General features: G+C 39.8%; 1 protein-coding gene across 2 annotated transcripts in view; it reads left to right on the top strand.

The window, feature by feature from the left end:
* LOC21406740 (zinc finger CCCH domain-containing protein 37) overlaps nt 1-12379 on the top strand; it is a 30613-nt gene extending 18234 nt beyond the window's left edge. For both annotated transcript variants that reach the window (XM_024165356.1, XM_024165357.1), the window contains one exon: nt 11939-12379. In XM_024165356.1, the coding sequence (XP_024021124.1) occupies nt 11939-12109 (171 nt within the window). In that variant the 3' untranslated portion in view covers nt 12110-12379. The remainder of the gene's footprint in view (nt 1-11938) is intronic.
* Nucleotides 12380-12937: the final 558 nt, after the last annotated feature.

Raw genomic sequence — 12937 nt, forward strand, 5'->3', positions numbered from 1 at the left:
AAGAATCAATCAAAGGCACGACCAAATCTGTCTGGAGGAGGGACCGAGAAAGGGAAATGAAAAATTTGGAGTTTAACGTCCAGTATGATAAGAATGTTAATGGGGCTGTTGATGGTCATAGATGAAGCTGATGTCATGGAATATTAGATGAGGGAACTATTTGAAAAGAAGAGGAGTTAGGGAGGTGGTTTGCAAGGAAAACCCAGATGTTCTGATTTTTCAAGAGGTAAAGACGGGAGGTAGATAGAATGTTTGTAGGAAGCATTTGGCAGTCTAGATTTAAAGAATGGGTTTTATTACCAGTAGTGGGTCGATTGGGGGAATTTTTGTAGTGTGGGACGTTAGGCGGATTAAAGTGGTGGAGAGTTTGTTGGGGGATTTCTTGGTGACAATAAAGGTGGAAGAAGGAGATTTTTGGTGGTTATATGAAGTATACGGTCCCAATCATTACAACAAAAGAAGTCAGTTTTGGGATGAATTGGCTGGTCTTTGGAGTTTGTGTGGGCAAAGATGGTGTGTTGGTGGCGATTTCAACATTACTAGGTTTCTTTCGGAGAAGTGTGATAGCGACCGAATCACTAGAAGCATGAGAATCTTTGACGAATTTATCAGAGACTTAAATTTGTCCTACCCACCTACATAATGCAAAGTTCACATGGTCAAATTTCAGGGAAAATCCCATCTGTTGCAGATTGGATCGTTTCCTACTTTCGGAGGGTTGGATAGAATTGTTCCCATTTGGGCGGCAAGAACCTTCTATTAGAGCGGTTTCGGGTCACTGCCCTATTACTTGGCAGACAAATCCTCCCAAATGGGGGCCTTCTCCGTTTAGGTTTGATAATACCTGGCTAGAGAAAAAAGATTTTATCAGAAAATTGAAGGTGTGGTGGGAGGAAGAATGGATACAAATTAATGAAGAAGTTGAAAATGCTCAAAGAAAAAGTGAAGAAATGGAGTGTGGAGGAGGCTGAGGCATCTAGGGTGAAGTGAAGGATTCTTAAGAGAATCTAGGAGATCGATTGAAAGGAAGGGGGCCCAGATTGGTTGGCGGGTTTTGTTGAGGAGAGACGGGAGCTTAAACATCGTTATTTTCGCATTGTTGAGTCGGAGGACAGAGCACTTAAATTGAGATGCAAGGCCACTTGGGCTAGGGAGGGAGATCCGAAATTAAGAAATACAGTTTCTAAGCTGGAAAATGCGGAATGGGTTATTGTGGAAGATGAGGAGGCGATTATTAAGACGATTGTGGGATTCTATGAGTGTCTTTACAAATCCTTGGGAGGTGAGTTTAGTGGAGTTGAAGGTTTAAATTGGAGCCCTATTTTGGTTGCGAGTGTAGAGCTTTTGGAAAAAGCATTTGAAGGAAGCGAATCAAACTCGCTGTTTTTAGTTGTGATGGAAACAAGGCACCTGGGCTAGACGGTTTTACTTTTTTATTTATATATATATTTTATATTTTTTTATTTTTTTTAAAAGAATGCTGGGAGGTTGTTAAAAGTGATGTTCTTAAGGTCCTAGATGAATTTTGGAGGTAAGGTATAATCAATAATATAACCAATGAAACGTACATTTGCCTTGTTTTGAAAAAGGCCAATTCGAGCAGATTAAAGGATTTTAGGCCCATTAGCTTGGTTTCAAGCTTATATAAGATCATTTCGAAGGTCTTGTCTAATAGACTAAAGATCGTTCTTGAGGAGACAATTTCAGAGGTCCAAGGGGCCTTCGTTGCAGGCATGCAGATTTTAGATCTCGTTTTGGTGGCTAATGAGGTGGTGGAAGATTATAGATCGTCGGGGAAAGAGGGGGTCGTGGTAAATATTGATTTTGAGAAAGGCTATGACCATGTAGAGTGGAAGTTTTTGGACTTTGTGCTAGAGAAGAAAGGGTTCGGAGTCAAATGGAGAAGTTAGATTTCAGGCTGCCTTAATTCAGTGTCATACTCTATAATGATAAACAGTGGGCCTAGGGGTAAGTTCAGAGCTTCCAGAGGGCTTAGGCAAGGAGACCCTTTATCCCCTTATTTGTTCACTATTGCAGTGGATGTTTTAAGCAGATTAATTGACAGGGGTGTGGAAGTTTCCCTAATCAAGCCATTATGTGTAGGGAGAACAAATGTCAAAATCAGTCAATTACAGTTTTCTGATGATACTTTGTTCTTTAGCTCTCCAGACGAAGAAAGTCTTTCAAATTTATCAACTATTTTGGATATTTTTTGTCTGATATCAGGGCTAAAAGTTAATTTGGAAAAAAGCACTATTCTGGGAATTAATACGGAGGAAGTCAGGCTGTCCACTTTGGCAGGAGTCGTCGGGTGTTCTATAGGTTCTTGGTCTGTTAAATATTTGGGCCTTCCCCTTGGAGGAAATTCCCTACAGTCAGCATTTGGGAACCGGCACTGATTAGAGTGGCAAAGAGGTTGGATTGTTGGAAGAAAGCTTTCCTTTTGAGGGATGGTCGGCTAACTCTCATTCAGTCGGTTTTAGCATCTCTGCCATTATACTTGTTAGTTTACCAATTCATCCCAAAAGCTTAAGCTGTTAGGAGGTGGGCCAACAATAGTTTTTATACTCTTAACACTCCCCCTCACGTGTGGGCTGGACAATGGGCAATCGTGTGAGTAAATTAATTGGAAAACCTAACACATGAATATTTAAGCCCGAGATATATTAAAGACCCAACACATGATGACAATTTAAATGAGGATAAAGAGTGCAATTACGGGGGTTTGAACTTAGGACCTCCCGCTCTGATACCATGTAGGTTATTGAGAAGAATGAATATCAATTCTTATTCTTTGAATCAGCCGGTACACATATATATACAAGTAGGAAAGCTTTGACTAATCTTAGACTGTAACTAAATAAGGAAACAAACCCACTAAACTAGGAAAATATAAAATTAGAATCTGGTAAGTAACACCGGATTCTTCTCCTAATTTATACACAAAATATCAGGGATAATTCCTAGGAATCTTCCCTAATTGATTCGGAAATCTCAACATGTAGGTTATTGAGAAGAATGAATATCAATTCTTATTCTTTGCATCGGCCGGTACACATATATATACAAGTAGGAAAGTTTTGACTAATCTTAGACTGTAACTAAATAAGGAAACAAACCCGCTAAACTAGGAAAATATAAAATTAGAATCTGGTAAGTAACACCGGATTCTTCTCCTAATTTACACACAAAATATTAGGGATAATTCCTATGAATCTTCCCTAATTGATTCGGAAATCTCAACACTCCCCCTCAAGCTGAGTTGTAGATGTTGAACAAACACAGCTTGTGACTCAATTCTTCAAAGCTTGTTCTTGAAAGAGCTTTTGTGAGTATATCTGCCTCTTGAGATTGTGTGAGGGTATAGATTAGTTGTATTATTGAGTTATCAATCTTCTCTGAGATGAAATGACGATCAATCTCAATGTGCTTAGTTCTGTCATGATGTACTGGATTCTTGGCGATGCATATAGTTGCTTGATTGTCACAGAACAGCTTGATAGGTTTTTCACTTGTTATCCCCAACTCCTTGAGTAGTCTGCTTATCCACATTCCTTCACAAATACCAAGGGCCAATGCTCTAAACTCAGCTTTTGCACTGCTCCTTAAGACTACTGGTTGTTTCTTCCTCCTCCATGTGACAAGATTTTCCCAAACATAGGCAGAATAACCAGTTGTTGATCTCCTGTCCTTTACATTTCCTGCCCAGTCTGCATCTGAGTAGATCTCAATATCCTGGTTTCCAGTCTTCCTGTAAATTATACCCTTTCTTGGAGTCATTTTTAGGTACCTCAAGATTCTATACAGCTTCCATGTGTTCTTCTGTAGGATTGTGCATGAACTGACTCACTACACTAACTGGAAAGCTGATGTCAGGTCTTGTGTGAGAGAGGTAGATAAGTCGTCCTACAAGTCTTTGGTATCTCCCCCTATCAATTGGTGCAGAATCTCTTATAGCTGTTATCTTCTTAGTTGGATCCATCGGTGTGTCAACTGGTTTACACCCTAGCAATCTTGTTTCCTTTAGCAGATCCAGGACATACTTTTGTTGAGAGACAAAAATTCCTTGCTTGGATCGAGCTACCTCCATTCTAAGAAAATATCTGAGATTGCTAAGATCTTTGATTTCAAATTCCTTGGCTAGAACTGCTTTCACTCTCAATAATTCCTCCTCACAGTCACCTGTCAGAATGATGTCATCAACATATACAATTAAGACTGCTACCTTGTTTTATGAGGAGAACTTCACGAACATTGTGTGATCTGCCTGACATTGAGTGAATCCACATCTCACAACTGACTTTGCAAACTTGTCAAACCATGCACGAAGAGATTGTTTGAGTCCATACAAAGACTTCTTGAGTTTACACACCTTGTTGCTTTCCACGGTTGATTCCAGTCCTGGAGGTATTTCCATGTACACATCTTCTTCAAGATCACCATTCAAGAATGCATTTTTTACATCCAGTTGATTTAGGGGCCAGTCTTTGTTTGCTGCAAGGGAAAGGACTCTGATAGTGTTTAGTTTAGCCACTGGAGCAAATGTTTCCTGATAATCTATTCCATAAGACTGAGTGAACCCTTTAGCAACTAGTCGAGCTTTTAGTCTCTCAATACTTCCATCAGCCTTGTGTTTGATAGTGAAAATCCACTTACATCCGACAGTCTTCTTATCTGGGGGAAGATCTGTTAACACTCATGTGCCATTTTTCTCCAATGCTTGGATTTCTTCATTAACTGCCTTCCTCCATTCTGAGTGTTTGAGAGCCTCTTGAACAGAGTTGGGAACCTGCATACTATCAAGAGTGGACACGAAGGCCTTGTATGATGGTGATAGTTTCACATATGAGACAAATCGACTAATAGGATGATTCGTGCAAGTTCTGACACCTTTCCTCAAGGCAATTGGAACATCTAAGTTCTCCATAGCAGGTATTGTAACATCTAAATTATCCTTACCTGAGTGAACTTGTGTAGTCATTGAATCCGGATCAGCTTCATGGTCTAGTATGAGAGGCATTGTGTGCTCTATCCCCCTTCAAGACTTCTTCCTCCTGGAGTAAACAACCAACTCTTTGTTCTTGTCATCGTTTTGTTGAAGTTGAAGGGGTGGACTAGAACTATTTGGACCGGGACTGTCTTGGACATGAGATAGACTCGGTGGACTCGGTGTAGGAGAATGACTCTCGGATTGATTGGTAGAATCTGTTTGGGGGGTAGGATCTGGTATGGGCGGAGATGGAAAAGGCTGAAATTCAAGATCCCAAAGCTGAAATTCTCTCGTGTTCTCCCCCTGAATTACATGTTTGGAAAAGAATGATTGATGTTCAAAAAATGTCACATCCATTGAGTTGTAGAACCTTTTGGTTGTGGGAGAGTAATACTTATACCCTTTTTGATGTGAGGAGTACCCAAGAAAGACACATTTAATGGATTTAGGATCTAACTTCCCACGATGTTGAGAGTGGATATGAACAAAAGTAGAGCATCCAAATATCTTTGGAGCTAATGATGAGATAAATTTAGTGTGTGGGAAATGTTGAAGGACAACATTGCTAGCAATCTTGTTTCCTTTAGCAGATCCAGGACATACTTTTGTTGAGAGACAAAAATTCCTTGCTTGGATCGAGCTACCTCCATTCTAAGAAAATATCTGAGATTGCTAAGATCTTTGATTTCAAATTCCTTGGCTAGAACTGCTTTCACTCTCAATAATTCCTCCTCACAGTCACCTGTCAGAATGATGTCATCAACATATACAATTAAGACTGCTACCTTGTTTTATGAGGGGAACTTCACGAACATTGTGTGATCTGCCTGACATTGAGTGAATCCATATCTCACAACTGACTTTGCAAACTTGTCAAACCATGCACGAAGAGATTGTTTGAGTCCATACAAAGACTTATTGAGTTTACACACCTTGTTGCTTTCCACGGTTGATTCCAGTCCTGGAGGTATTTCCATGTACACATCTTCTTCAAGATCACCATTCAAGAATGCATTTTTTACATCCAGTTGATTTAGGGGCCAGTCTTTGTTTGCTGCAAGGGAAAGGACTCTGATAGTGTTTAGTTTAGCCACTAGAGCAAATGTTTCCTGATAATCTACTCCATAAGACTGAGTGAAACCCTTTAGCAACTAGTCGAGCTTTTGGTCTCTCAACACTACCATCAGCCTTGTGTTTGATAGTGAAAATCCACTTACATCCGACAGTCTTCTTATCTGGGGGAAGATCTGTTAACACTCATGTGCCATTTTTCTCCAATGCTTGGATTTCTTCATTAACTGCCTTCCTCCATTCTGAGTGTTTGAGAGCCTCTTGAACAGAGTTGGGAACCTGCATACTATCAAGAGTGGACACGAAGGCCTTGTATGATGGTGATAGTTTCACATATGAGACAAATCGACTAATAGGATGATTCGTGCAAGTTCTGACACCTTTCCTCAAGGCAATTGGAACATCTAAGTTCTCCATAGCAGGTATTGTAACATCTAAATTATCCTTACCTGAGTGAACTTGTGTAGTCATTGAATCCGGATCAGCTTCATGGTCTAGTATGAGAGGCATTGTGTGCTCTATCCCCCTTCAAGACTTCTTCCTCCTGGAGTAAACAACCAACTCTTTGTTCTTGTCATCGTTTTGTTGAAGTTGAAGGGGTGGACTAGAACTATTTGGACCAGGACTGTCTTGGACATGAGATAGACTCGGTGGACTCGGTGTAGGAGAATGACTCTCGGATTGATTGGTAGAATCTGTTTGGGGGGTAGGATCTGGTATGGGCGGAGATGGAAAAGGCTGAAATTCAAGATCCCAAAGCTGAAATTCTCTCGTGTTCTCCCCCTGAATTACATGTTTGGAAAAGAATGATTGATGTTCAAAAAATGTCACATCCATTGAGTTGTAGAACCTTTTGGTTGTGGGAGAGTAATACTTATACCCTTTTTGATGTGAGGAGTACCCAAGAAAGACACATTTAATGGATTTAGGATCTAACTTCCCACGATGTTGAGAGTGGATATGAACAAAAGTAGAGCATCCAAATATCTTTGGAGCTAATGATGAGATAAATTTAGTGTGTGGGAAATGTTGAAGGACAACATTGCACGGAGTTTGGAACTTAAGGATTTTGGAGGGCATCCGATTGATGAGGTATGAGGCTGTGAGTATGGCTTCTCCCCAGAAATATTTTGGAACGTGAGTGGTGAACATGAGTGACTGAGCCACCTCTAATAGGTGCATGTTCTTCCTCTCGGCAACCCTATTTTATTGAGGGGTATCAACACAAGAACTCAAGTGGGCAATCCCTTGGTTCATGAGATAGGTTCCGAGAATTGATTCAAAGTATTCTTTGGCATTGTCACTGTTCTTCCTCTCGGCAACCCCATTTTATTGAGGGGTATCAACACAAGAACTCAAGTGGGCAATCCCTTGGCTCATGAGATAGGTTCCGAGAATTGATTCAAAGTATTCTTTGGCATTGTCATTTTTAAGGATTTGAATCTTGGTTTGAAATTGTGTCTGTATCATAGAATTGAAATTATGGAAAATTTGGCCAACTTCAGACTTTTCTTTCATAAGGAATACCCATGTTAAGCGAGTATGATCATCAACAAAAGATACAAACCGCCTAGTTCCAGTGATATTTTTTACTCTTGAGGGTCCACATACATCACTATGAATTAAGGCAAAAGGACGGGAAGGTTTGTATGAAGAGTTAGGATAGCTACTACGAGTGTGTTTAGTAAGATGGCAGACTTCACAATTAAAAAACTTTGGACTTTTATTGATAAACAATGATGGATACAAAGTTATGAGATATATGAAATTGGAATGACCAAGACGATAGTGCCATAACATAATTTTACTATCTTTATTGACACAAGTGTTTAAACAAGACTGACTCTTGAATGATCCACCACTTTTATTTTGAAATTGCCTTCTTGAAGAAATATTGTCCTTGAGGAGATAGAGCCCAAAACACTCCTCATCACTGCCAATCGTCTTCCCCGAATTCAATTCCTGAAATTCACAATGGTTTGGAAAAAATTTAGTCACACAATTGAGATCACGAGTTAATTTACTAATGGAAAGTAAATTGCAGTCCAAATTAGGAACATGAAGAACCGAATGAAGGGTTATATCCTTAGTGACTTTCACTAATCCTGTTCCCTTAACTCTGGATGAGGAACCATTTGCTATGCGAACTGTATGGTTCTCAAGACTTGGACTATACTCGTGAAATATGGAGGCATCTCCCGTCATATGATCCGAGGCTCCTGAGTCAACAATCTAAGGATTTGTATGACATTTATTAGCCGCAAAGGCATTTGAAAGATTACCTTTATGTGCTAGCATGCTAGAACCTGGGATTTTATTGTTTGTTTGAGTCATGACATTCTGGCTAAGCAGCTTCTGGAGTACCTCAAGTTGTTCCTTTGTGAAAGGACTGTTTTCAGCTTGTGAAGCAAAAGTGGTGCAGTTTTCCTTGTCACCAGTAGCGGTAGCAACATTGATTCTGCCTTCCCGATCATTGTTTGATCGAGAAGGCTAATAATCAGATGGTTTACCGTGGATCTTCCAGCAAGTCTCCCTGTGGTGTCCCGGTTTGCAGCAGTGATCACACCAAGGTCTTCCTTTTCTTTGCCTGTTGTCAGTAACACTATTTTGTGATCCTCGAATGGCCAATGCGGATCTTTCAAGAGTTGGAGCGGAGTTTTGAGAGCCCATCAACTTCTTCCGGCTTTCCTCCCGACGAACCTCTGAGAAAGCCTCCCTTATGCTTGGAAAAGGCTTTGTACCTATTACTCTTCCTCTGCCCTTACCACAAATGAACATCATCACCGATTGTGACCATTGTAGGTAGTTGTGGCCATTGAAGCTTGTGCCCGGTAATGAGAATTGATGTGTTTTCTGGTCCTCCATGGGAATTGATTGTGGATGAAACTTCGGTGCTGGAACTGTCTTCCGAGGTTGAGGTGGACTTCTCTGTTGCCATGCCATATTTGGTCATTTAGGAATGCTGGTGAAAAGTGTTCGGACAGGAAGAAACAACGACATGAAGTGTTGGAAAGGAAAAAATAGATCCCTAATAAGATCGTGAGAATGAGGGAAGGAAATATTAGAAACCAGCCAAGAGGATAAGGCCAGTTGACTGGAAAAGAAGAGGCATGCCATGAGAATAAGGCTGTGAGAGGCGGCAAAGCTGAAGGAGATTAATTTTCAGAGATATGAGCCTAAGGCTCTGATACCATGTTAGTTTACCAATCCATCCCAAAAGCTTAAGCTGTTAGGAGGTGGGCCAATAATAGTTTTTATACTCTAACGATACTATGCCGGTTTTTAGAATTCCTACAAGCGTTGTGGGGGAGATCGAGAAGTTAATGTGAGACTTTCTTTGGGAGGGATATTTGGAGGATACTGCTACACATTTAGTGGCCTGGGATGAGGTTTGTAGGCCTAAGGATCTCAGGGGTGGTTTGGGCATTGGTAATGTCAAGAAGAGAAATGAAGCGTTGTTAGCTAAGTGGTTATGGCGATTTCCATTAGAACAAGATTCTCTTTGGCATAGAGTAATTGCAGGAAAGTATGGATTGGATCAAAATAATTGGGACTTAGGGGCTGCTTCGCGAGTTACTTTTTGTTGTCCATGGAAATCAGTTCAATTAAGTGCATAGGGCTTTTTTAGGAATGTCAGATGGAAGGTTGGTTCTGGGGATAGAATCAGATTTTGGGAGGACAGTTGGTGCGATGATAGGCCATTGAGTTCCAAGTTTCCTGCTCTTTACAGGATTTCGTCCAGTCCTAATCAGCCTATTGCAAGCTTTATTTTGGTTTCTGATCTCCAAGGTGGTGGCATTGTTTAGTGGGATTTCAATTTTCTCGGAATCTGATGGATATGGAGTTAAGGGAGGTTTCCGAGCTCACTGGGATTGTGGAAAGGGTTAGAATTAATGGTGTGGTCCAAGATAGGAGGGATTGGTTACTTGAATCCAGTGGTCTGTTTACTGTCAAATCATTCTTTTCTTCTTTGACCTCTGAGGATTCAGGTCCGAGCTTTGCCTATAACACCTAGATTTGGAAAATCCGTGCCCCAGTCAAGGTCAAAGTTTTTAGGTGGCTTCTTGCTCTTAACAAATTAAACACATGATTTGTTGCAGCGCAGAATTCCTTATCTCAACATTTCTCCGGGCTGGTGTGTTTTATGTATGAATAGTGGCGATACAACAGATCGTCTATTTCTTCACTGCCCTTATTCTTTCCACATTTGGTCATTTCTCCTAAGTGAGTTGGGCTTTTTGTGGGTGTTGCCCAGGAGTTGTGCTGAGCTTCTCGAATTCTCTCCACCTTCGGGCCTAAGTCACAGGGGTAATCTTGTGTAGGGTCACGTCGTTAGCTGTTTGTTGGGGTATTTGGCTAGAAAGAAATAGTAGAGTTTTTGAGGACCGTAAGGAGGCAACCCCTGTTTTATGGGATAAAATTAAGTATTGGGTCTCCTTGTGGGTATATGGAGATAAGGTGTTCGGTCGGTCATTATTTTCAGATTTGGTTTGGGATTGGTCTCCGTTTCTGTAGTTTCATTTGATTGTTGTTTCAGCACTTAGCTTTTTATTTGTACTTTTGAACCTGGTCTGCCAGAGGAAAACTCTCTCTGCTTTCTAGTGTTCGTTTTTCAGCTTAATAATATCCTCATTTCTTTTCAAAAAAAAAAAAAAGAACGAAAAGAAAGAAAGAATCCATGAAGACCATTTCAGTCATGCTATCCAACTCAATGTTTTCTGTACGTGCATTCAAAATCACAGCTGAAAATTTTCAAACCAAAACACCAAAAATCCAGTATCAAATCCTTGACTTCCATTTCAACGGGCAGCTAAACAACCTAAATTATGGAGGCTTGTTTCCAGCCTGTGCTATTGCCACATCAATTCACTGCCCCCCATTTTATTCTAGAATCACAAATAGAACTCCTTGGTCATAAAAGGCCTCTGCTGAAATGGTAGAAGTGCCATAATATTCCGGCATGAGAGCAAATTCTTCCTATGTCTAATTATTTTTGCCATTTCCCTTGGCTCTAATTAATTCCTGATCAGTCAGAATTTAAATGTGGTACTCCCAGTATTGAAATACTGGCTAAAAATACCTAATGAACATAGAGGGACATCCAAGTGGAGTTCTTTAACTTGTTTTTCTGGCATGTGACTGCTTGAGCTCAATTTGGGACTTCTAATCCATCAAGTTTGCTGTTATGAATTTCTTCATTTTGGGCGTTTGACAAATAAGAAGATTGAAGAATCTTTCTGTAAGTTCTCTAATGAAGACTGTTTGACCAGTTCGTGCTTCCTTGATCACCGTCTTTTAGACAGAAGTTCTTATGTTGCTGTAAAAATACCTAATTATGAGGCTTTGCAAATATAGTCTAGTCGCTTGCATTGCCCCTCAATAGAGTGCAAATAGAAAAAAAAAGATGGATGTTTTTTTTTTTTTTTTTTTTCCCGAAGTGTTGATGCTTTAGATTTCGTGCTTCTTTTATTTTTTTAGAAGTATTCAACAACTTGATTCACTCAGGTTAGCGCCTCTAGTGTTACTTATTGCTGATAGTCTGTCCTTGAGAATTCCTTGTGTCGTTTTGAGTTTGAAATTCCTCTCTGGTTTGCTCACCTAATGAATGGGGAAGATATGCATGTTGTTGAACATGCAAATAAATATCCACGAGTAGTAACGCAAGCTGAAGCGCCAGTTTTGAACTCAAATTCGTTAAGTGGGGTTGGGGTGCTCTTGGGATATTAAGAAAACGTAGCATCAAAACGTAGCTCTTGAAATGTTGATCATATCATTACGTTTTGTCGGAGATTTTCTATTTTGGCCAGGTAACCATAATCACATGTGCTAGCTTATAAGTTTACAAGTCATATTCACGAAGGTGGTACATTTTGACAGGGTTCTATAATCTGCCCGTACTATTTGAAAACCGGAGCATGCAAGTTCGGGGCTACCTGCAAGTTTGATCACCCGCCTCCTGGTGAGGTCATGGCAAAGACAACATCACAAGGAATAGCAGAAGGGGAAGCAGGCAGGGATGAAGAGAATGGGGGTAGATCCATCCAGTGACGACTGCCATGCCCTTAAAGAATTAGCTCTACTAAGCTATGTTGTTTTGCTAATCCCTCATGTTTACTGTATTTGTGTGATCCAATTAGTAATTCTTGTATGTTTTGTACTCTAGGCTGATCTGGTCCTATGCAGTTGATTGTTTGATTAAAGAAGCTTAGTTTATGGTAAGCTAATGTTTTGCATGTAACAGTATTCTTGTATTCGGGGGACAGCTTTACTCTCGATCATCCTACAAGTGTGTAATGCAAGTGTTTTTTTTTAAGACTTTTTAGTTGTCGCCTTTTTCTTTTCTTTTTTTGTCTTTTTCATTCCTACCAGGGTTAAATTGACCCTGCAAAATACTCGCAGGTGGAAGTTTGGTGAGGAAAAAATGTACATGGCAATTATTTCAATACTGTCCGCTGCATATATATCAAATAATACTTTTCCTAAAATAATAATAATACAAACACCGATTCAATTAAAGTTGGAGTAAATGGTATCACTAGTCACCAAACTCTCTACGTTATTTTCTTTTTAATACATTGCATTTTGAGTTTATCAAAAAAAAAAAAAAAAACTATTCTTAGATGTTCTCAAAGTTGTAGTTTTAAATATCAAAATTGTACTATTTCTCGGTGAATATTTGATTTTGATCTTGAGTTGACAAGTTTAACCTTTGCACCTTATATATGTCTTCTTGTCACAAAAATGAAGCAAGCATAATGTTTAGAAAACAAAACCACAAGTTATTTTCTAAAGCTACAATTTGAAGGATATGTTTGTCTTAATATTTTATTGCGGGTTTATACATGACCTATAAAGGGTACATTTGCCATTTAAAAA

This window comes from Morus notabilis, unplaced genomic scaffold (genome assembly GCF_000414095.1).
Source record: "Morus notabilis unplaced genomic scaffold, ASM41409v2 Scaffold179, whole genome shotgun sequence".
In the NCBI taxonomy this organism is placed as follows: Eukaryota; Viridiplantae; Streptophyta; class Magnoliopsida; order Rosales; family Moraceae; genus Morus; species Morus notabilis.